The sequence below is a fragment of the Capra hircus genome, chromosome 12, assembly GCF_001704415.2.
Source record: "Capra hircus breed San Clemente chromosome 12, ASM170441v1, whole genome shotgun sequence".
Classification (NCBI taxonomy): Eukaryota; Metazoa; Chordata; class Mammalia; order Artiodactyla; family Bovidae; genus Capra; species Capra hircus.
Window position 1 is genome coordinate 50,993,855 of NC_030819.1, and position 23,362 is coordinate 51,017,216.

The 23,362-nt window shown below is 42.4% G+C and overlaps 1 protein-coding gene across 4 annotated transcripts in view; it reads right to left on the minus strand.

The window, feature by feature from the left end:
- Window positions 1-23,362, minus strand: part of XPO4 (exportin 4) — a 91,685-nt gene that overhangs the window by 33,097 nt on the left and 35,226 nt on the right. For all 4 annotated transcript variants that reach the window (XM_018056544.1, XM_018056545.1, XM_018056546.1 and 1 more), the window contains 5 exons: window positions 21,512-21,628; window positions 20,663-20,816; window positions 9,540-9,652; window positions 5,144-5,301; window positions 4,772-4,946 (listed from right to left, as the gene is read on the minus strand). In XM_018056544.1, coding sequence (XP_017912033.1) covers window positions 4,772-4,946; window positions 5,144-5,301; window positions 9,540-9,652; window positions 20,663-20,816; window positions 21,512-21,628 — 717 coding nt within the window. The remainder of the gene's footprint in view (window positions 1-4,771; window positions 4,947-5,143; window positions 5,302-9,539; window positions 9,653-20,662; window positions 20,817-21,511; window positions 21,629-23,362) is intronic.

Sequence of the window (23,362 nt, forward strand, 5' to 3'; positions counted from 1 at the left end):
AGATGTGAGAGTTGGACCATAAAGAAGGCTGAGCACCAAAGAATTGATGCTTTCGAACTGTGGTATTTGAGAAGACTCTTGAGAATCCCTTGGACTGCAAGGAGATCCAACCAGTCCACCCTAAAGGAAATCAGTCCTGAATATTCACTGGAAGGACTGATGCTGAAGCTCCAGTACTTTGGCCACCTGATGCGAAGAACTGACTCACTGGAAAAGACCCTGATGCTGGGAAAGACTGAGGGTAGGAGGAGAAGGGGACGATAGAGGATGAGATGGCCAGATGGCATCACTGACTCAATGGACATGAGTTTAAGCAAACTCTGGGAGATAGTGAAGGACAGGGAAGGCTGGCACGCTGCCGTCCTTGGGGTCAAAAAGTGTCTGAGACACAACTTAGCAACTGAACAACAACAAGAACCACTTCGACACATACAAATAGTGGTTAATTTTGTTTATGAAAACACTGCCAAATGAAGTTTGGGGAAGAAAAGTTTCAGTATGTGAATCTGGTCTCCTTTTAACATGCATGTGAATTTCAGATTAAAATCTAGCATTACTATGCAATTCCAACTATATGACATTTAAAGGCCACACTTTGGAGACAAGGAAAGAGCCCTGGTTGTCAGGGAGGGGTGGGCTGGGGGCAGTAAGACTCCTCTGTGTGAAACCATAATGGCGGATGCACTCATCACACATATCCACACCCATAACCCATGTAACAGAGTGAACCCCGACAAAGACGTGGGCTCGGGGTGCTGGTGACAGTCAGGGTAGGTTCATCAACTGTCACACATGCACCCTCTGGTAGGATGCTGATGGTGGGGAAGGCTGTGTGTTGGGGGCGGGGGGAATTCTCTATTTTCACTCCATTTTGCTATGAATCTAAAACTCTACTATAAAAATAAAGTATGCATGTGTGCCTAATGTCAGATACTGTAAAAGTATACCAGATAAAACATGGTGCCAATATGGTTCTAACATTTGACTGCTACGCTGTAGACAACTCCCACAGACCTTTTTCTACAAACAGCAAAAAATCAACGTGACAACTCCAAATCATTTTCACAAAACTGGGAAGCTCTCTCTTTGCCCGGGAGCACTGTCTTCATATATAAACGTGTGTTACCTGACTCAAGAAAAGCATTATGATCCACAGGCATAACTACAGTAAGTGGCTGTGAGCCATCAGCTCTCACATGGAGCCGCACCGCTAATGAAAAGCCTGCTGAACTCCTGTTTCCTGTAAACAGCCAGGGGCTGCTCTTCTGCTCTCAGGAGGACTCGGGAAGGCGAGCACGCAGAACCGTCGAGGTCACAGAGGATGGAAAGGAGCCAACAGCACAGCCCAGCACCCTGGCAACGCTCGTTAGCAAACACGACACAAAATCATTTGGCAGAAGTAACTTGTGCAATATAAACCGTGCTTATGACAACAGGGGGAAACTCCAGGTAGGTGGAAGGGGTAAAGGCCCCAGCAATATACTGTAGTATCTGCATGGCTGGCACACAGCTGTTCATCTTATTATTCTTCACAATGTTTATACATACACACACACACACACACACACACACACATAAAGTTTTTACTTGACATAAACAAAATACTTCACAATAAGTTTAAATTTTATATGCTTGCCATAACCCACAAATCCAATGACAGATAATACATGTGTAATACATGTATCAGATAATATATAGTGTAAAATAGCAAGCAAGGACATACAAAAGATTAAAGATGGAAAGAACTAAAACAGTCTGTGCTGTTGCTCATCTGCTATATTCTTTCTGGTATGCATGCATGCTAAGTCACTTCAATTGTGTCTCTGTGACTGTATTTTTTGTGACTCTACAGACTATAGTCCGCCAGCATCCTCAGTCCATGGGATCTCCACGCAAGAATACTGGAGTGGTTTGCCATTTCTGCCTCCAGGGGATCTTCCCAACCCCAGTGTCTCTTACGTTTCAGGCACTGGTAGCTGGGTTCTTTAGGTTCTTCACTACTAGCGCCACCTGGAAAGCCCCTTTCTGAGTGTAGCATCGTATGAAGCAAAAATCTCAACATAGAGAAAAAACACAGAAATGTTACAAATAAAAAGTCATGATCTCTGCATTTTAAAAAGAATTTAGGGACTTCCCTTAGGGGTCCAGTGGCTAAGACTCCACGCTCCCAATGCAGGGGGCCCGGGTTCAGTCTCTGGCTGGGGAACTAGATCCCTCAAGCTGCAACTAAAACTTCTCATGCTGCAACTAAAGATCCTGTGAGCTGCAACTAAGTCCAGGTGCAGCCAAATAAATATTAAAAAAAAAAAGAAGAAGAAGAATTTAGAGAAGTCTCTGAATGTCAAATGCAATAGAAATGAATTCATTCTCTTGTTTTTCTAGCCAGTCCTTACAGCACAGAATTAATTTGACTCAGAGCACCCATGCATATGACAGTATTCCTAGCCTCTGAATAAATAGTCTAAATTATAACTTTTCAGAGAATTTTTAACGTTACACTCTTAGATTAACTTTTTCCTTTTGGAAACATATATGACTTTCCAAATTCTTAACACTAAACAAGGTATTTATCAAACACAGTGCCTGGTGAAATGTAGGCGATAGATAAACATTCACAGAACTGGACTGACCCAGCAGCCCTCCTAAGGGCCAGCGTCGCTGGGACTCGCCCACCTGCCCTGAGGTGGCCGGGCCTCCTTACTCAAGTGTTCCCTTATGAAACCCTGGCCAATAGATCTAGTTGTTCCAATGGTAGTCTTGTAAGCAGTACAACCCTTGCCAATTTGGTTGCTATGAGTCATGGAAAGCATTAGACAAATCTTTTCCCTCTGTTTTTTTCGATGGATAACCAACTGTTTCTAACACCATTTTTTAAACATCATAAACAGGTTAAAAGAAATCAATTTGTTAAAAGAAAGGAAGACAGCACAAGAAACACCCGCTCTCTGCAAGTGCAGCCACGCCCTCTGAGTTCCAATACTTCTGTCAAACCTTGGCAGAAACAATGTTTTCCAAGTTGTTAGTTCCCTAGGCAAAATAAATAAATGCTCAAATTCAAAATCTGCAAACCAAAAATGTTACGTATCTTTTAGCAATTCCTCTATAAGATGGTTAGACGATTCCTCAACCCACAGACAGACACTAAAAAGCAGCTGTGCTTCTAAACGTGCTTATTCTGTTTAACCCCCAGGGTTTAGAAAAGAAAACAAGACAAGGGGGAAGGGGTAGGGGAAGGGGGGACTCAGGATGTGAAGCCCTAGTGACCCAGTATCTGTGATCACTTGAAAAGGGTTTGAGTAAAGCTTCCTTTAACTCACCCTGTACTTCCACGCCTAGAACATCATTTTCCTCGCCCAGAAATTCAGATCTCACATGTGAGGCCTGGAAATGTCTATTCCTCCATGACCCACACTTTCCAACACACAAATGTCTTCCTGGCTTGGCTCCTTCCCCATCAAACCACGGGGCACCCACGGTGCGGACACAGCCACATCTGAGTTTTTCACGCTCTGACAGCTACAAAAAGGGACACTATACACTTCCACACATGTTGCCAGACCTCCCAACAAAACAGCCGTTAGGACTTCACTCGAAATTCTGTCAAATGTTCACAAATATTCTTCTTACCCTTTGAATCTTTGAAAAGGATTTACATTTCATAAAAAGAAAAATTAGCTTCAACAATAACTACTTTGCAGGGAAAAAAATCAATTACTTCCCAAGATTAATGGAGTTATTAACAGTAACTGTTACACACGCAGCTTTGTTGTCAGAAAGTTTAGTACCTGTTTTCTAGATTAAATATAAAACTTGGAAGATATTCATTTAAAATCTGTACCTAGAAACATCTCTGAGTAATGGAACTGGTCTTCATTTTAATGTAAATTAGAATTTACTAAGGTATATTATTAAACCATAGCACCAAAAATATTTTCAAGAGCGTAGTCTAATCAAAATAAATAGGGTTACAATTATTTGAACCAAATTATATTTATGCAATTTTCAGGTAAGCCCAAGATTTTTAAATTCTCAAGCAATACTTAAAATTATATATAGTTACAACCATACCATAAAGCTCACAGCATCCTTTGAACTTAATCAAACAGCTTAATATTAAAATGGGCTTTCAGCATAATATTTAATATAAACATTTCACTCCATTTCCTATATTCATGTACTAAATTATCTCAACTTAAAATCTTTAGACCAGGGCTAAAGTGGCTCAGTGGTAAAGAATCTGCCTGCCAATGCAAGAGACACGGGGTTGATCTCTGATCAGGGAAAATTCCACATGCCGAAGAGCAACTAAGTCTGTGCACCACAACTCCTGAGCCTGTGGTCTAGAGCCCAGGATCCAAACAAGAGAAGCCATCGCAATGAGAAGCCCAAGCACCACAACCAGAGAGTGGTCCCCACCTGCCACAAGTGAAAAAAAGGCCTGTGTAGCCAAAAATAAATAAATAAAATTATAAAAATAAACAAAAGAAATTAAAAATAATTACTTAGACCAATAAGGGAAGCCTGGCATGCTGCACCCCATGGGGTCACAAAGAGTTGGACATGACTGAGCGACTGAACTGAAAGTGATTCTAATCACAAATGTTTTAAAAGCCATGTTTCCAAGCACAGATCACCAAATAATTTGCACATATAAAGAAGAACACATGCCTTTAAAACGATGACTCACTGTGAGCAGTGCTCAGAAGCAGAGCAGCCCTCACTGTGAGATGGACGGAGAGACGGACGCCGTGTGATAAGAGAAGCAGCTTACCACTTCCTCTAGTGCAGCGCTGCGCCCAAAAGAGCAGGTGAGGTGAGTGAGGCAGTTGACGAAGGACGAGAACAGCTCTCGGGGGATGGCAGTCAGCACATTGCGAGGGAACACGGTGATCAGGTTGCTGATGATGCTGGAGATGCCCACAGCCTCAGAGTCTTCTATCTCGATCCTACAACCCAAGGTGTGGGCACCGGCGTTAAGTGGAGCAGGGGGAACTGGTTTCCACCCACTTGTTCCAAAGGCATGTCTCTGTGTGCTCACTCACATATAACTACTTCAGAGGGTTAAGGGGAATCACTGGTTTCTCTTCCCCTCCACCGCAAACCATGCAGGAGAGCCAGGGCCGCTCCCGGCTAGGACACCTACCCGTTGATGGTGCCCAACAGGCCCTCAATGAAGTGGGCGAGGTAGTCCACCTGAGCGCCCTCATCAGGGAAGACAGGCCCGTGCAGGGACGCCAACTGTGCAAGGCACTGCAGCGAGTCCTGGGCCATGTCAGAATCCTCTCTGATCTTTCGATGTACCTGTTGGAAAGATGAGCTAATCCATAAAAATAAATTCTTCTTTTATAAGGGTCACGTTTCTATCATGCCAAATGAAGGGAGAGAAAAATTCACTGCAGCTGATTATTTCTAGAAAACTGATTTCGAAGTTAAATTTGAAAATTGCGCCTCAGTGCACTGCTTTGTTACAGGCCATGATTTTAAACGTATCAGTTAATCTTCAATGGAGGGCTACCTACATTGTGAAAAGTGAACTGTCTCCAGCCTATTGTGACAAAGAGAGAAACAGATGCTGGCCAGTTAGGCACACTGCTCCTTCTAAAAACAGCAAGGACGACAGTCGTCTGTATTACACTAACTATGCCTCACCCAGGCTCCTGCTAAAGTTAGCAAAGTTCAGGCAGGAGCGTACAGATGGCGCTCTGGTGGATACAATCACACTCAGAAAACCAGTGCTCCCCTCCATTCCTAGGCGTACGCTCACTCAAACAACACATAAACAGTCTTCCATTAACTCTGAGACTGCCTACAAGTTGTCCGAATCTCATTTTATGCTACACCATTGCAAATAATAAAGTAATTTTTTTTTAAATTTTACTTAGATTCTATTTAAGTTCACTTTGAACCTCATCTAGATTTGTATTTCAGTTCTGCAATACTGATCTGAAACACCTGGTATACAGCATTCCGATGAAGGTCATTAATGTTCTCAGACTTAATAACCAAAACAACCCAGGAAAATGGTTCAGAGAACTCACAGGAAACTTCTCATCTTAATCTACCACACGTACTATGGCCATCTTCTACTTCCCACAAGCATTTCACTTTTCCAGCCCCCTTTCCCCTACACAAACCTCTCTGCTTTCTGAATGTCACAATGTATACATTTATTCTCCATGGGTTTCAGATTATTTCACTCTGACTATACAAATCACATATAAGTTACGTGAAGGTAGAACGTTTCCCAAGTATGCACTGGTGCAGGGGTGAGACACTGAGCACTTACACACCCCCAGTTCTCAGATGGATTCCCCATCAGTCTTCAATTCCTGAGCTTCTTAAGGTTCTAAGAAACTTAAAATATTAGAAACTCGCTACAAGTCACAAAATTAACTTATCTACTGACATGTTACCCTCTCTGGTTTAGAAAAGGGGTTGGCAACCCACAGCCCATGGCCCAGACCTGGCTTCCTGCCTGCTTCTGTGTGGCGTGTGAGGTAAGAACTGTTTACCTTTGTATGTGGCTGGGAAAAACAAAATTGAAGAACGATACAGTATTTTAGGACATGTGAAAATTACACAGAACTCATGACTTAACAGCTGTCACGGAGTTTTTGCTGTGTGCTTGTCTTCAAAGGGTGGAGTAGAAGCTGCTTTGGAGAACTCACGACCTGCGAAGCCCCGCAGCTCACCTGGCCAGGCCCTCCCTGGTCCATAGCGACACAGTGTTTTTCGAAGAATCCTGAGTTTTATATAAAGTCGATTAAAAGTACGATGCACAAGTGCATGTATACACTCTACTTCAAGAACTTCTGAACACAACTATTCTTAAGTGCCTTATCTGAAGGCTGTAACTACATTTCTGTCACTGAGTTTTTTAACCTTTTCAACATTTAAATGTGACAGACAACACAGTCTGGGGCCCCAGAGGGCTGCTTCATCAGCCAAGCGGTCGCTCAACACTGGTCTAGACCTGAGGAAGCAAAAGAAATAGCCAACGTGGACCATGTCATGAAATAAAATAAAATAAACCATCCTCAGAGCCTGACTTCATTGTTCAGGCTTATCTTTCCTGAAACATGAACCACATAAAGCGCATGATAAATCAACAACTGATTCTTATGGAAGATGTAGATTCCTGCCCTTCTTCCATCACACAGAGGCTCTACCATATCTGAACTACATTACACAACTTAAAACCCAAATCCAACACCTGAACAGGGGAAAGCAGAGGGATAAAGAAAGGCTAAGTCCAGCCAAAGACCCAGGCAGGTGAGTGGAGAAGCAAGACAGGAAATACAGAGTAAAGAAAGGCTCATGAGTAAGACGCTGGGCTCTGCGGAGACACGGGGAATCGAAGATGTCTGTGGGCCTCCAGTCGAGTGCCTGGTGAAGCACGGGACCAGAAGGCTCTGAGACTGAACACAGACAAGGAGTGGGGCGAGACGGGCGATAAGCAGAAGACAAGTACGAGGAGATCGCACACGGCTGCGAAGCCGACAGCTGAGATGGGACCACCAGTATCCACACAGCAAGCAGTGTGAAGAAGAGACAACATGGAAGATTAGAAAGGAAAAACTAAGGAGAGGGGCTTTTCCAGCTCCTAAGGGAAAGGAGAAAACGGGATCAGTCGTCAACCTGCAAGGGCCAGAAGGCCATCCAGCCCCCTGAACCCAGAAGGGCCATATCCAGGTCGAGGCCATGACACAGTACGTACAAGTGCAGCAATTCAAATCCAGAGAAAAGTAACAACCTGTGGAAAAACGCTGCAAAGAGGCAATAAATTCACAGAATTGAAACTTAAAAAGTAAACTTAAAAAAAAGAAGAAGGAAACAAGATTAGTCACGACATTTTTCTAACAAATGACAAAATTAAAATTGTTCATAAAGTGCATACATGAAAGTAACAGGCCACAGAATACAAAACTGTTAAAATAACAAAGCAAAAGGATTAACTCTCAAGGCTGAGTGACTGCCCACGGAGGCTCCCAGCTGACAGGGGCAGCTGCTGCCGCGTCTAGACAGCTGTTCAGACCAGGAGCCGCTTCCAGCACTGCTGCAAAGTTTTCTACCTTTTCAAAAACTGTTTTCAGTCAAATGAATAATACAGAGAATTGAACTTGGATCCACATCAAAACAAGTTCTGCCCGCGGAGGCAGGCAAGAGAGTGTTAAAGTGTAGTTACAATCACCTTTGATACTAATACTGTTTTTACCCACTACTTCTCGGATTTACAGAATAAAATGCAAGGTAATACTCAGTTTGAACATTTCTACAGAAAAAGATTTTTATGTACACTGAGGGACGAACAACCTTGTTCTCGCTATTTTTTTAAAAATATACACTATATGCCTATAACATTTTAAATGCTGTATAAATAGGCAACCAGTTGTAAGGCTGGTGACTAGCATTTTTAAAACATATGAACAGATAAACTATAATTAATGGTTGGGATTTAGCAAAATAGCTTATCATTTTTTAAACTGGTCTTTATCTGCACTTTTGTCCCAGTTGCTATAACTAACTAACGTGGATGTTTGCACTGTATCTGCAGACAGATCAACATACAGACACTCACACACACACTCTCTCCCACACTCTATCAGAGACACACACACGTATTTTCCCTAGCTTCTGCCTATTACACTGGGGGCCCTCTTGGGCAAAGATGGGAACAGGTTCCTAACTTCTTCATTATTTAGCAAGCAAAAAGCAGGACTATTTAAAGCAGGGGTCCAGCCGAAGTGAACTGCTACTCAAGAACACTGACTTAGCCCATGGCTGGCAACAAAGTGCACTGCTCCAGAGAGCTCTTCTCATGTGGCCCAGGGTCCCCAGGACTTCCTTGATTCTGGCAGGTCATACGGTCAACACTCCTCTCAGCACACCGAGGGCAGTGCCCGCCTTCTCCACCCCCACTGCCCAACCCCTGCCTCCAACACACACACGTTCTACGTGTCAGTAATATGATGGCAAAGCTGCAACCAACCAGACAAGGAGCAGAGGTGAGGCCTGGGCTAGGAGGCCAGACACCAGTGCCATCTGCAAAAATGTCAACTATGCCACTCTTCTCACTAAAGGTTTAATTTGTTTTTTAAAATGTAGCTATTTGCTCACTGAAATGTTATTTATGTTGCTATGTAGTGGTCTGATATTGCTATTTTTAGGTGAATTAATAATTTATATTTTAAAGTTCTCAGTTTGAATTTTTAATATGGAAAATATAAACACTATTAGCTATAACCCACATAAACCAAAGCTCTTTGGGGTTCTCGATAATTTTTAAGAGTGTAAAGAGGTCCCAAGACCAAACACCTTGAGCCCTATGACATTAAACCCATCCTAATTACATAACATTCTTATAAACCAGCAAAAACATTTCTATATAATCTTTGTTTAAGCAGTATACTGATTAGAAGAGAAGGCTTTGGAGGACAAAAGCAATTTGTCCTGTTTCACTTAAGAAAAATATAGAAGCTGGCCTTCCCGTGGAACCCTTCTGTGGCCTCCCTGTGGGCGGGGGTGGGGGCAGGACTTACGGTAAAGAACAGCTCCATGACCCTGCTGTCCAGGAGGGCCTCCCGCCAGGACTCCGTTGGCTTCAGGAGCACGTTCTGTGAGGACTCAAACATGGCTATATAATGTCTGCCCAGTTATCTGGGGTCAAGGTCAACCACAATAACATTCCGACTTTGTCGAAAATGTAAGCCTAAATATAACGGAGCCATCCAGAAAGAATGTAATGGAAACAGTTTAAGCCTCTTCACATATGCTACACAATTCCTGCCTGAAGCTAAGGAATAAAAGGCATTAAGTGCTGGGAAAAAAAGAATGCTACAGGAATGCAGATAACAGTTCCATTATAATTATATGTCACGGTGCAGGGATAGGCGATCTGAGTGGTGGCAACAGAAGGAAACCAATGCAAAACAGATGCCAAAACACAGGCAAAAAAAAAAAAAGAAAAATCAACTTCTGCATTTTTATCCCATCACTTCCCTCCAGGATCTTACAGCAGCTAAAATCACTTATACAAAATGCAAGTCTCATACAGTCTGCTTGGAAAAACAGCATTTTCCCCAAATACATTTTCTGGGAAACAAAAAAAGAGAACAGGAAGAGCAAATACACATGGTGTTGAAGGAGAACAAGTCCCACACATCAGTGCATTCAACTTCAGACAAAGAAGTTTTCTGTTTACACACGGTCTATCTCAGACTAAAAACCAATATTTATAGTGTTCAGGCGTTTACGGTTAGCTGCTGCACACAGAATCCTGTCCTCGCCACACAAGAGTCACCATGACACACCTGCAGGTGTCTGTGAACAGAACTCACTTGGAGACATGGACAAAGCCACTGAGGATTTGAGAAAGGAGAAGGCTGTGTGGACACAGAGACAGCGCTGCACCCCGTCTGCACAAGCTAAGTGCCCACAAACATATGTCAATTAGGCCATGTGCTCATCGCCCAGTGAGAAACTTCAACAGGTTATCCAAAACTACAGGTGGCAAAAATTAGACATAAGTTCAAATGCTATATTTCCATCAAAGCCCAAATCATTAAGAGAACATTACAGGCAACGCTCTGGAAATGTTTTAGATTTTTGCTTAATAAATATCTAATCTCAATCTGTGTCTTAAGAGCAAGGAGGGGCACTGAGAACTCCTTCAGAAGCCATTGCTTGCTTCCGAAAAGTCACCCCAGAAATGGTCTGCCTTTACGTGACTGCTGAACGAAAGTGAAACTCAAACCAGGTTCCATTAAGCTCACTTTCCCCTTCCTCTGTCTGCCCCCTTGTGGAGTTGGGAGCAGCAGGGACTCTGTACATGGTGGGGAAGACAGCACCTCCTCCACGACCTCATCCTCTCACAAGGCTCCCATTTGGGGTCCGGCTCCACCAGAAGGGAACACATGGCTGAGCACTAGGCCTCCCCATGAGCTGTCTACAAACGGGGCTTGATCACCCTTTAGAGAAACACACTGACGTGTCTGTGGTGGACTTATCTGATGTCTAGGACGTGCCTCACAATAATCTGGGGCTGGAAGAGCACACATGAAATAAAGCTTACAGCTGTTGAAGCTGCGTGTTCTATTTCTGTGCATCTTTGGAATTTTCCACAATAAAAGGTTGGGGCATAAAACAAGGAGGCTCGAACACATGAAATAAAGCACCTGCATGAGGCAATAAAGTTTTTGTACTTAACTAAAAATACTTCACTTACACTTTTCCAAGTTAATTTCCTTAACTTGCAATGTCCCATTTTACTAACTAAAGGCAATTTGGGGGTATATAAATGTTCAATAATGAAAAATATTAAATATTTACACTGAGTACTATGTTGAGCAAAGATGCACAAAAACATTACAACAATTTTGTTTTATTTTTTTAAGGAGTCACAATCTGACATTAAAATGGTAATAAACTGTTATCTGTTGGATATCCAAATCTAATACACAAAATATCTGTGTATAATCACTACATACTTTCAATGAGGAAAATAACAGAACTTAATATGCTATATGCTCACTAAGATGTCAAGATTCTACTTCACATCAGGGGAGTTGTACGACAGACACTGAGCCTTGACAGAATGGTCAGGCCACTTGCCCTGGGTTTTATTCATGCAGCCGTCCAGGCAGCGCGAACGCATGCGGCTCTCACGTGAGGAGTAATGGAGGCCCCTGGAAGGCCCAGCACAGAGCGGGGGTGCTGGGGGCAGACACAATGAGGGCGTTTATGGACTCTGCTAGCCCTGGACACATGGAAAAGCTCACTTCAGCCTGCCAGTTATAAAACAGCAAGGGCTTCATCCAGGTCCTTTGGTAAGTGAGAGGCGATAACATCAAAAATAGGTATTACAAAAGGAAACAAGACCTAGACCAAGGCACTTGTTCAAGTCTCTTTCCTGTCTTTCATTCAATTACAAAGAGCATATGCTCCATAAATACTTGCAGACAGCAGTTACTCATATTAAGAGCAAATAGGTAAAAGTTTGAGAGAGGGCTTTTTTCCAGATATGAAATAGAATTACATGCAATGGCTCACCTAAACATCAGGTGCAAAATAATCCTCAAATCTTTCACTTCCAGTGTTAGCTGCTCTTGATCTTGGCTGGTTTTAAACACACTGATTTCTGTGCCCAGTCTCTATGGGAAAATGTCCTTAAAAAGTTGACAACCAGGCTGGTTTTAGAATCATCATTCCTTACATGCTGTCCACAGCACAAGAAGACCTCAGACTTTAATATCTGGCACCATCAGAAAATACGTTTCCCCAACAAGTATTCTAAAGTTCCAGGTGAGTTTTGTTTGCTAACTCCAAACATGGAAAGGCTCTTTATCTCTGGCATGACGCCTGCCTTCTGCTGAGAAAGCTCACTGGTAACATGTCTGGCCAAGAGGCACGCTGACTGTTCCCCAGGAGTCACTCTAGACCCTGCATAGTAACCCACCTTCTCTCTACTGCTCAGCTGAGCACCACCACCTAACACCAGTAAGAATGAACATGTGCTCCAGTTTGTACAATAGGACACAATTGTATGACTCAGTTATAAATAACATCTCTACTAAAATAACATAATTATCCTCAGACACATTTTAATATGAACTTAAAACATAAAAACAACAAAATGAAACAAATTTTTAAACACATTGTTCTAACAAGAAACACATGTTCTTAGCACACTGTCCTGTGAAATGGCTGGAGTTGCTGCCTATGAAAGGAGAGAATAGGGACTCCTGTGCTGCCTGAAATATTACTATTAACAACGTGTGCTAACACCACGGTTCAACTAAAAAGCCAGTTAGAAGCGTATCACAGCATGTGACTGGTGAACACAACCAGTCACCCACAGATCTGGACTGTAAGTAACTGCAGACTCAAAGTAATGTAGAGAATTAAGGTAATTCAACTTTTGATTTGGTATTACCAGTTACTTATGTCTGTATCTATGTATAAGTGACCCCGAAATACACTTCTCTCAGATAATTCTTAATGTAGAATAGTTTAAAAACAAAAGGAGAAGACCATCACTGAAGTTCAGAAATCTAGCACTTTTCCTCTTAAGAAAATAATTTTAAATGATTTAAAATTTAAATGAAGTAGTATTTCTCCTTTTCAGGTTTTGTACCTTTCTTTGTTTTTCCTCTTCTGTGACCATCACACCCCTTCTTTCCATGATTCCAAAATCTTTACCTTTTTCAAGTTCTTGTTTAATAACTTGTGATTCTCTTCAAACCTAGTCTATGATACACAAATGGGAATTACACTTTTCCTTTCCTGACAGACAAAAGTAAGCTTTCCCAAAAAACTATTACACGAAGCAAGAGTCTCTAACAGTTTTAGCAAAACAACAGGTTCCTATTAAAAGCTGCAAAAGTCTCAGTTTACGGCGCTACTTTAACAGCTGTGTCATAATATCAACATGATATTGCTTTATCTTTTTATCTAAATACATTATCAATAAAGAGAAGTCTAACAATGAAGTGATCATTTACTAAATGATCTTTTATTATATACCTGTCAGATTTTAGGAGACATACGAGTCAATCCGGTGATTAATAACATTAAATAGCAATCGTTTAAATACTAAACTCAAGTAATTCATATTTTGTACCAAAACCATTAATTTCTGATCAAATAAAATTCAACCCACATGACCGCCACAGGGAGCTGCTTTAAGCTTTTAATAATCTCACATTAAAAAAAAAAATCTGTCATCATGTCAATGTCACTTCACCTTCCCGTGTTTTCACCAACTTCGCGAACAGGAGCTACAGTACAAGGAGTCCCATGTCCCTGGACACACTACAAGCCCCTCTTCGAGCAAGGCTGCAATGCTGAAGTGGAAACCCAGTGTCTTCCAAGCTCTGCACTCAGTCCCCTGGAAATTGGTCACAGCTGGAGGCTAACTGCACGCATGGTGTAGAATTAACTCTCCGGCTCCTGGCCTTCCTCCCGCGGAGAGTTTACAGAGCTCTAAAGCTCTCCTCGGGTGAAGCTCGCCCGTCCAAGCAACCAGAGGCACCAGCACCTGGCCTGCCCTGGGACCGCGGGCCAGAGCCTCACACACGGAAGAGCCAGGAGCACAGGCTGCCCACACCAGCCACAACTGTCAGTGGATAAACCAGCCAAGTCTTCTGTCTCAACCACACAGCGTGACCCGTAAGTACAGGCTCTTAACACAAAGGGAAGGTCACCTTGGAAACACACAAGCAAATGAGGTCCTGTTCATCTGCGGACCCCTTGGACTCCTGCACGGAATCACCACGCAGTGGGGCCAACAGCAAAGCAACAACTCCACAGCTCACACCACAGCGACAAGTTACCCTCCAACAAATGTGGAAAGCCTAGAGTCTCAGCGGCCTGGCCTTGCAGGCACTTCATACCACAGGGAGCCCTTGCAGCAACCTCATGCACATCTATCTTACAGAAGGAATACCTTAACTCTCCCAGTGCCCCACACCCTTTGTCCCACCTCATTAGTAAAATGAAAAATTTCAGAAGCAAGGAGAAGCCCAGTTTTTCTCCTGACATATTTAATCTCCATTAGTGCTACTTTTTCTAACAACAAAAACTGCTATTTCTGGCACAGCAGAGAACCATGGAGCCCAGTCTCACACAGCACTTAGTCCAAGGAACCAAAGTCCTTTGAAATAAAGGAGAACTGACCTCACCTGAAAGTCTTCCAAAGCCTTGCCTCCAAATAGCAACGTCGGCTTTACTGGAAATCCTAGAGTAGGGGAAGCTTCTGTACCCCGTTACTATCTTATGATCCAGTTAGCTTCCCCAAGAGCCTGAGCTGAAAAATTTTACCAAAACCAAATCGGATCCACAAAAATAGAATACCAATAAAAGGCAGTGTAACCAAACTAAAAAAAGAATGACTACTTATGCCAACATACCACACATACCTGCCAAGCATTCTTATTACAAAACGACATTGTCATCTCTGATGAGCGTTGCCAACCCCTGAGCGTTTATGGACGCTAGGTGAGCTGACGGCTAAACAGTGTCAGCAGCACAGACAGACACCCGAGGCCCGAGTGACGACTGCTGAGCTGCCCGCTCAGTGAGCAGGACGCACGCACATGTCAGGCATGTCACCGCACGCTGGATACTGCACGGAGCTGACCACCCAGCAGCAGGACATAGCCGCGCTTCCCTGTGCTCCCAGACAGGCAGCAGACAGGCACTGCTCAACGTGCTAACGAAAGGAACGTGATACCTGAGAAGTGGGCCAATGGGAGAAAAGCACACACAATGTGCACGTCAAAAGCCACAGCAAAGCAAACGTGGCATGGCCGGGGCGTGGGACGGAGGGACAGTCAGGAGGCAGAGAACTCCACGTGCAGAGGCCCAGGGCAGAAGGAGGTGGGGCCCACAGGGGTAGCGCATGCTTTTCAATGGGGGTGGAGGTCAGACAGAGGACCCAGGACAAGGATGTTCCCTTTAGACAATAATAATCTCCAAAAACAAAAGCAGGTGGATTTCACCTCAGATCTTTAAAGACAGAGCCCAGAGTGGCTCTCTGTGACATCTGCCAAACTGCAGGAACTACAGGCCTTGCACCCCCAGGCCTGGAGTGAGGACACCTCCATAAACCACTTCTGTGCATATGAAACCTACATGTAAATCCTTAAAAAAAAAAAACAGTTTGCAGAAGACATGTACACAAAAAATCCAAAACCAATCCACTAAAAATACTATTTGAGCTAATAAGCAGGTTCAACAACATTAGATGGCATAAGATCAATATACAAAAACCTGTATTTCTATATACCAGCAATAAACAGAAAAATAAATTTAAAATCAGCTGTTTGTAATTGAATTTAAAAATTACTCAGAAAAAATTTAACAAAAAAAGTATAAACTTCTACTCTGAAAACTATTAAAAGAGTTGAAAGAAAAAAAGAGATCTAAAAAGTGGAAAGACATCCCATGTACATGGATTTGAAAACTTAATATTTTGCCACTTGTTTAACATGGCAACTCTCCTCAAACTGATCTACAGATTTAACATAATTCCTATCAAAATCCAAGCAGGCTTTTTTGAAGAGATTGATAAAATGACCCTAAACTCCAAATGGTTACAAAAATTGACAGAGAAGACAAAATAATCTTGAAATACACTATTACATTTACAGTCAGATGATTTTACATATGGAGACAAAAGCAATTCACCTGGGGAAAAAAAGTACCTTTACAATAAACTATGCAGGAACAATAGGATATTACATGTAAAATCCCATTATACCTTATATTAAGACCTCATGCATGATACACACATGACCTACACACAAGGGCCGAAACTATAAAACTCTTAGAACAAAATAAAGGATTGAATCTTTGTGATCTTTAGACCAAAGAACTGACACAACTCAACTTACTATAAATCTACAATAATCAAGACAATATGGTTTTGGAGAAAGAACAAATAGATCAATGGCACAGAACAGAGAAACCAGAAATAGACCTACAGACACGGAGTCAAATGATCTTTGAAGGAAAAGACTAATACAATGAAGCAAAAAAAGTCTTCCACAAAGGCTTAAATTACTGGACATTCATATACCAAAAAAAACAGAATCAAGACATAGACCATATACTTTTCACAAAAGTCAACCAAACTGGATCATAGTCCTAAATGTAAAAATGGAAAACTGCAACGGACTTCCTGGCAGTCCAGAGGTTAAGACTCCGTGCTTTCCACACAGAGGACACAGGTTCAACCCTGGTCAGGGAACTACAATCTCATATGCTGTGCAACGCAGCTGAGAGAAAAAAAAAGAATCTTATAAAACTCCTAAAAGACAGTATAGGAGAAAGTCCAGATGATCTTGGGTTTGGCTGAATAACAAAGCACGATCCACATAAGAAAGAACTGATATGCTGGACTTCACTAAAATTAAACATCCTTGATCTGTTCAACTCAATATACTAATTGAGTTAAATGTGATCATTAGATCTTTTACAAGGTATAAAACTAACCATTCAACTCCTGCTCAGTTTCTTAAACAATAGATCTCCAATGGCCAAAACTAGAAATTATGTCAGAACTGGGTTCCTTGCAACTAATTTTCTTAATCAGCACTGACAATATATTAACGGCTAAGATGTTCAAGCTGGATTTAGAAAAGGCAGAGGAACCACAGATCAAACTGCCAACATCCACTGGATCATCAAAAAAGCAAGAGAGTTTCAGAAAAATATCTACTACTGCTTTACTGAGTACACCGAAGCCTTTGACTGTGTCGATCACAACAAACTGTGGAAAATTCTTAAAACGATGGGAATACCAGATCACATGACCTGCCTCCTGAGAAATCTATATGCAGGTTGAGAAACAACAGTTAGAACTGGACACGGAACAACAGACTGGTTCCAAATCAGGAAGAGTACATTCAGGCTGTATATTGTCACCCTGCTTATTTAACTTATATGCAGAGTACATCATGAGAAATGCTGGGCTGGATGAAGCACAAGCTGGAATCAAGATTGCCTGGAGAAGCATCAGTAACCTCAGATATGCAGATGACACCACATTTATGGCAGAAAGCTAAGAAGAACTAAAGAGCCTCTTGAAGAAAGTGAACGAAGAGAGTGAAAAAGTTGGCTTAAAACTCAACATGCAGAAAATTAAGGTCATGGCATCTGGTCCCATCACTTCATGGCAAGTAGAAGGGGAAACAATGGAAAGAGTGACAGATTTTATTTTCTAGGAGCTCCAAAATCACTGCAGATGGTGACTACAGGCATGAAATTAAAAGATGCTTGCTCCTTGGAAGAAAAGCTATAACAAACCTAGACAGCATATTAAAAAGCAGAGACATTCCTTTGTCAACAAAGGTCCATCTAGTCAAAGCTATGGTTTTTCCAGTGGTCATGTATGGAAGTGAGACTTGGACTATAAAGAAAGCTGAGCCCCAAAGAACTGATGCTTTTGAACTGTGGTGTTGGAGAATACTCTTTATAGTTCCTTGGACTGCAAGGAGATCCAACCAGTCCATCCTAAAGGAAATCAGTCCTGAATATTCATTGGAAAGACTGATGCCAAAGCTGAAGCTCTAGTACTCTGGCCACCTGATGCGAAGAACTGACTCATTTGAAAAGACCCTGATGCTGGGCAAGATTGAAGGTGGGAGGAGAAGGGGACAACAGAGGATGAGATGGTTGGATGGCATCAGCGACTCAATGGACGTGAGTCTGAGTAAGCTCTGGGAGTTGCTGATGGACAGGGAAGCCTGATGTTGCAGAGTCGGACATGACTGAGCGACTGAACTGAGTTTCACTCCACTGCCATAGTCTTTGTCTTACATTTGAGCTAATCCACTCAAAGGAAGAAATGCTTGCCTGCAGTTCTTGAGCCAGCAAACAGCTGTCCAGGAACACACACAGGCAGAGAGACACACCCTTGTGCATCGTGACACAGGATCCCGTCCCGCAAGATTGAGACTCACTTTTCTTGACACAAGGAGCGCTTGCCTTCAGCGACACTGCAGTCCTGCTTATCATTTTTAGATGACAGGTCTTCCAAAGCCCTCACTACACTTTATTAAAACTTTTTGTATGTGTGTATCTTTAGACAAATTCTGTTTCCAAACTCCCAGAGCACTATTTCCCTGTACAAAACAGTTGTTCTTCAGTCAAGTGAATTTTTCCGTAAAACAGAGACTTTAAAGTTGGCTACAATATACACAGCATAACTTTCCTTGATTTTCCCACATATCATTAATGTATTGATAGTTCCATATGGCCTGTTACTTTTTCAATCTGTCCCAGAGTTTTTTAATATTTTTTGTCCCCTCCACCAGATCCTCCCTGGTGGCTCAGATGGTAAAGTGTCTGCCTATAATTAGGGTAGATCAGGGTTCAATCCCTGCGTTAGAAAGATCCCCTGAAGAAGGAAATGGCAACCCACCCCAGTATTCTTGCCTGGAAAATCCCATGGATAGAGGAGCCTGGCAGGCTACAGTCCATGGAGTCGCAAAGAGTCGGACAAGACTGAGCAACTTTCTTTCTTTTCCCCTCGACCCCCAACAAAAACTGGAGCAAAACTTAAGATTGCAAAACACAAAGGGGAAATGTTTTTCAAAGCAAACCTAAGGTAATATGTGCCCCCTAACAGTCAAAAGGAATACACTGGAGATATAAAGCTGATTATTAGCATTAAGAGGAATCGAGACTAGGGTGGAAAGGATTAACCTCCCCATGAGCTCTCCCCGCTCCCTGTGACCCCTGCCCCACTCACTGTGACCCCCTCTGGGCAAGAGGTCTGGGGACTCATTCCCCTTCCCAGCGTCTGACAGCTCACGTTCTGTCACATAAATGGAGTAGCCCCCCCCCGCCAAACCGAGTTTACACCCCAGGGGATGAATGAGTTCCTATCTGTGCAGAGTCCCCAATGCATCCTCATGTCTGAAATGGCTGGTTCTCTACGTCCTTCTGCTGATCGTCCGCTCTTTTCTCTTAAACAGACCCCCATCCTCCAAGAAGGGACTAACACACACAGAAGAGATTCAGTGAAACACCGTGTAACTTCCTGCACTGTAAGGAATAGATCAGATCAAGGAAAACAGAGCACAGCACGGACAGCCAGCTGATCAAGCAGACTCCTGAGCTCAGCAAACATGTGCTAGCTCCCAAGAGTGCTGTAAATGCATCCTCTTGTTCAATTCACTCATAGTCCATGTCCCCATTCTACAGGTGGACACAGTGAGACTCAAAGGAGTAAGTAACAGGCCTGAGATCGTCTGAAACTCGAGCCTGGATCTGTGACTCAACTAGGATGCATATTACTGCTTTCAGTCTATCAAGTGAGCAAATGTTCTAGAAAAGCAAATCAAACTCTAAACTAAGGAACAGCAGCAGTTCATTTAGAACAGTTCTAATAGCAGTTCTAGCACAAGTATCTCTACTTCAATAAATAATTAAGAAGCAGATACTTTGTATCTATAATATAGTCCATTTAAACTCTGTACCACTAATAATGTGCTGTGCTTAGTCCTGTCTGACTCTTTTCAACCCCATGGACTGTAGCCTGCCAGGTTCATCTGTCCATGGAATTCTCCAGGCAAGAATACTGGAGCGGGTTGCCGTGCCCTCCTCCAAGGGATTGTCCCAACCCAGGAATCGAACTGGGGTCTCCTGCACTGCAGGTGGATTCTTTACCAGCTGAGCTACTGAAATTTTCATGCTTTTACATTGGGAACACTTTTTGATGAGTAAATGTATTACTACCTTATTATCTACACTTTAACAACACTGTAGTCAACAAAGATCAAATGGAGAACTCCCAACTAGCCTTAAGGAAAGTCAGCCACAATCTGAATGGAATCACAGGTTACAAGAGAAAATGACTGGGTTTCTTGATAAAACTCCCTCCCCACTAAGGCAAGCAGCTATCCCTTGGTTAGCAACAGCCTGGTGATGTACCATGTTTCCATGTATTCAACCCTCTTCTACAAAGTTATAAATGAAACTTTAAATGTCCTGAGTATTCCACTGCACTGTGGTAATATAAAGTAAAATTCCATTTCTAAAAGGCTCTTCTTTTCTTCCAATAACACATTTACTTGACCTACAGAGACACAGTGCCCTCAGCTACAAAAGTCACACAGGACCACGGCCACATGTCAGCCTGTGGAGGCTGGAAGGATATGGTTTGGAGGCAGGAAGTTCCAGCTGAGGACGTGGTTGGCCAAGGCGAGGTAGCGCTGGAACACGGACGACATCTGGGCACTGAGGTGCTCCCGCCGGCTGAATTCCTGCAGCACCTCTACCGTCAGCAGGAAGATCTGGCGGAGGTCTTCCTCCTGTAGTCAATTAACCACATGTTCTCTGGTCAAACACTTATACAAAATACATTCCCTTTCAGAACCATAAAAGCAAACAGAAACCTTAAAATTTCCAATGGAAAGCATGACTTCTTTAAGGACACCTTCCATTTTTAGGCCTGCCTGGAAGTTATATCACAGAATGCTCTCAAGTGATGCCATCTGAAGACACCACCGTCACTTACAGGCCACTCTCCAGAGAAGCAGGCCTGAGGTGAAGGTCAGTGGCTTCAGCGTGAGCCCCCCAATTGAAACCAGGGTCTTCACATAACTCACTTTGGAGCCAAACAATACACATGAAACAAAGAGCCCACGCCATCTGCAATAACACTGAAATACACAGCCCTTTCTGGCACACTGCCAGGCCTACTTTTAAGGCCACCAGAGTCATACCAACTGAATTAGTTCTATCTAAACACAACATGAATAAAATTGATAATCTGAGGACCTTAATAGTAGCATTTCCATTTTAAGACTAAAATTAAACAATCTTAAATCATCAACTATGTTCACCGAACCTATTGCTTTACTATATCCTATGAAATCACAACACAGATTTTCACGTATAGGCTATAATCAACTAGATAAAAGAAATGTTCTCACTCCACTAGGAACAAATTGAGTAAAAAGTGAATGATCTAATGATTAAAACATAAGAACAAAAATAACAGTACCTGGAAAACTCTTTTGCAGTTGCCATGGAACTCCATACTCAGTCCAATATTGCTCGTTTTACTTGAACTTGAGAATTCACTCAACAGTGCAGTGAGAATTGAACAGGCCAAAGTTTGCTGTAAGTATTCAATAACAAATGATCATGAATCACTGTTTTCCCATGCTTGGTTTCAATACAATATCCGTTCAACATAATGAAACAGTTTTATCTCTGGTGCACCCATCATATCTTCTGCCACAAGAAAACCACACAGAACAGGGTAAAGATGAGCTCGCAGCTCCCGGTGGCCTTGATATTGTAGGTATATCAGCTCGCCCCAGTTATGGGAGACTCTAAGCCTGGCACTCAGGACGCCCTCCTACTGTTCCTCAACCACAGCATAAATGGTATTTTAAGATGATTGATATTTAATGCATTCTTTTGATTCACACAATCCATATCCCCATTTGACATTTGAAAGAAGTGAGAGTCAAAGGGCAACTCATCAAGGCCAACTGAGATCTGAACCCAGGTTTGTCTGACTCTAATTTCTGATGACTATAACCTGTATTTCCAAACAGCAGAAAAGTGAAACCGATTTTACAGTCTCCAAAATATTAACCAGGTAGTACTGCTGAGTTTTTGCAACTGAAAACAAAGATTTTCCTTCTCAGTGGCTATATCAACAGGCCCAACTATCAGCTCACTGCTTTTACTCACAGTGTCAAGGTACCATGACAGGGACGATACCACTCACTCTGGCAAGTTTCCAGAGGTCACACAGAAATATGCACACTACCTCTGAACAACCCAAAGATTAAAGTCAGGATGATACTATTTATGCAGCTTATACAACAGCTGAGCACAGTCCTACCCGCCCACCAACTGCAGCATCTCTGCTCAGAAATGCTTCTGATGTCCGTACCTTGACCTTATAGATGCTTGTCTCAGCCATCTTAGCAAATACACATAAAATTGAATTCCTAAAGATTACCATGCATTGATATTTGTTGAAGATAAAAGATGGTTACAGAGGTGACCAATATACTATTGGTAGTGTATCTGTACACTTTTGTAGTATTGGTATATTTTTGCATGTGTCTAATAAAAGTTTCCTCAAAGTTTACATTTTGTAAAAAAGAAATAAATTCCTACTGGCCTCTAAGTCTTAACTGATAAGTATGATGTATAATTAACAATTATGATAGCACAGTGACCCAGAGATTCAAGCAGCTTGTCAGAATTTTCCACACCAGAAAGCCCTAACAACATGGATTACGTGTGAATACCCTCGGGAATCCTGGGGTGTGCAGACCCGACTGCCTTTGACAGCAAGTCTTCTGACTATAGATATATAGCTTAAACACACACATTCACTTTGTAACTGTACTTCAAAATATACATATGTTATAACATTAAAATATTCCCCTTTATCCAATCTTCAAGAAGTGTGTGTAAGTTGGACTGCCTTTGCAGGGACCCAGGCACAGGGGGAGAAACGAGCGTTCAGAGCTTCTCTTAGAGGAACAGCTGACCACACTCCCTTCATCTCATAGTTGAAAGGGGCACAGACATGCACCAAGTGCAACCATCTTCACGTTTAGCTAACGAAACTGTGGTTGAAAAACTGGCTTTCTCAACTGACAAACAACTAATCTCAAAAATATACAAGCAACTTCTGCAGCTCAATTCCAGAAAAATAAACGACCCAATCAAAAAATGGGTCAAAGAACTAAATAGACATTTCTCCAAAGAAGACATACGGATGGCTAACAAACACATGAAAAGATGCTCAACATCACTCATTATTAGAGAAATGCAAATCAAAACCACAATGAGGTACCACTTCACACCAGTCAGAATGGCTGCG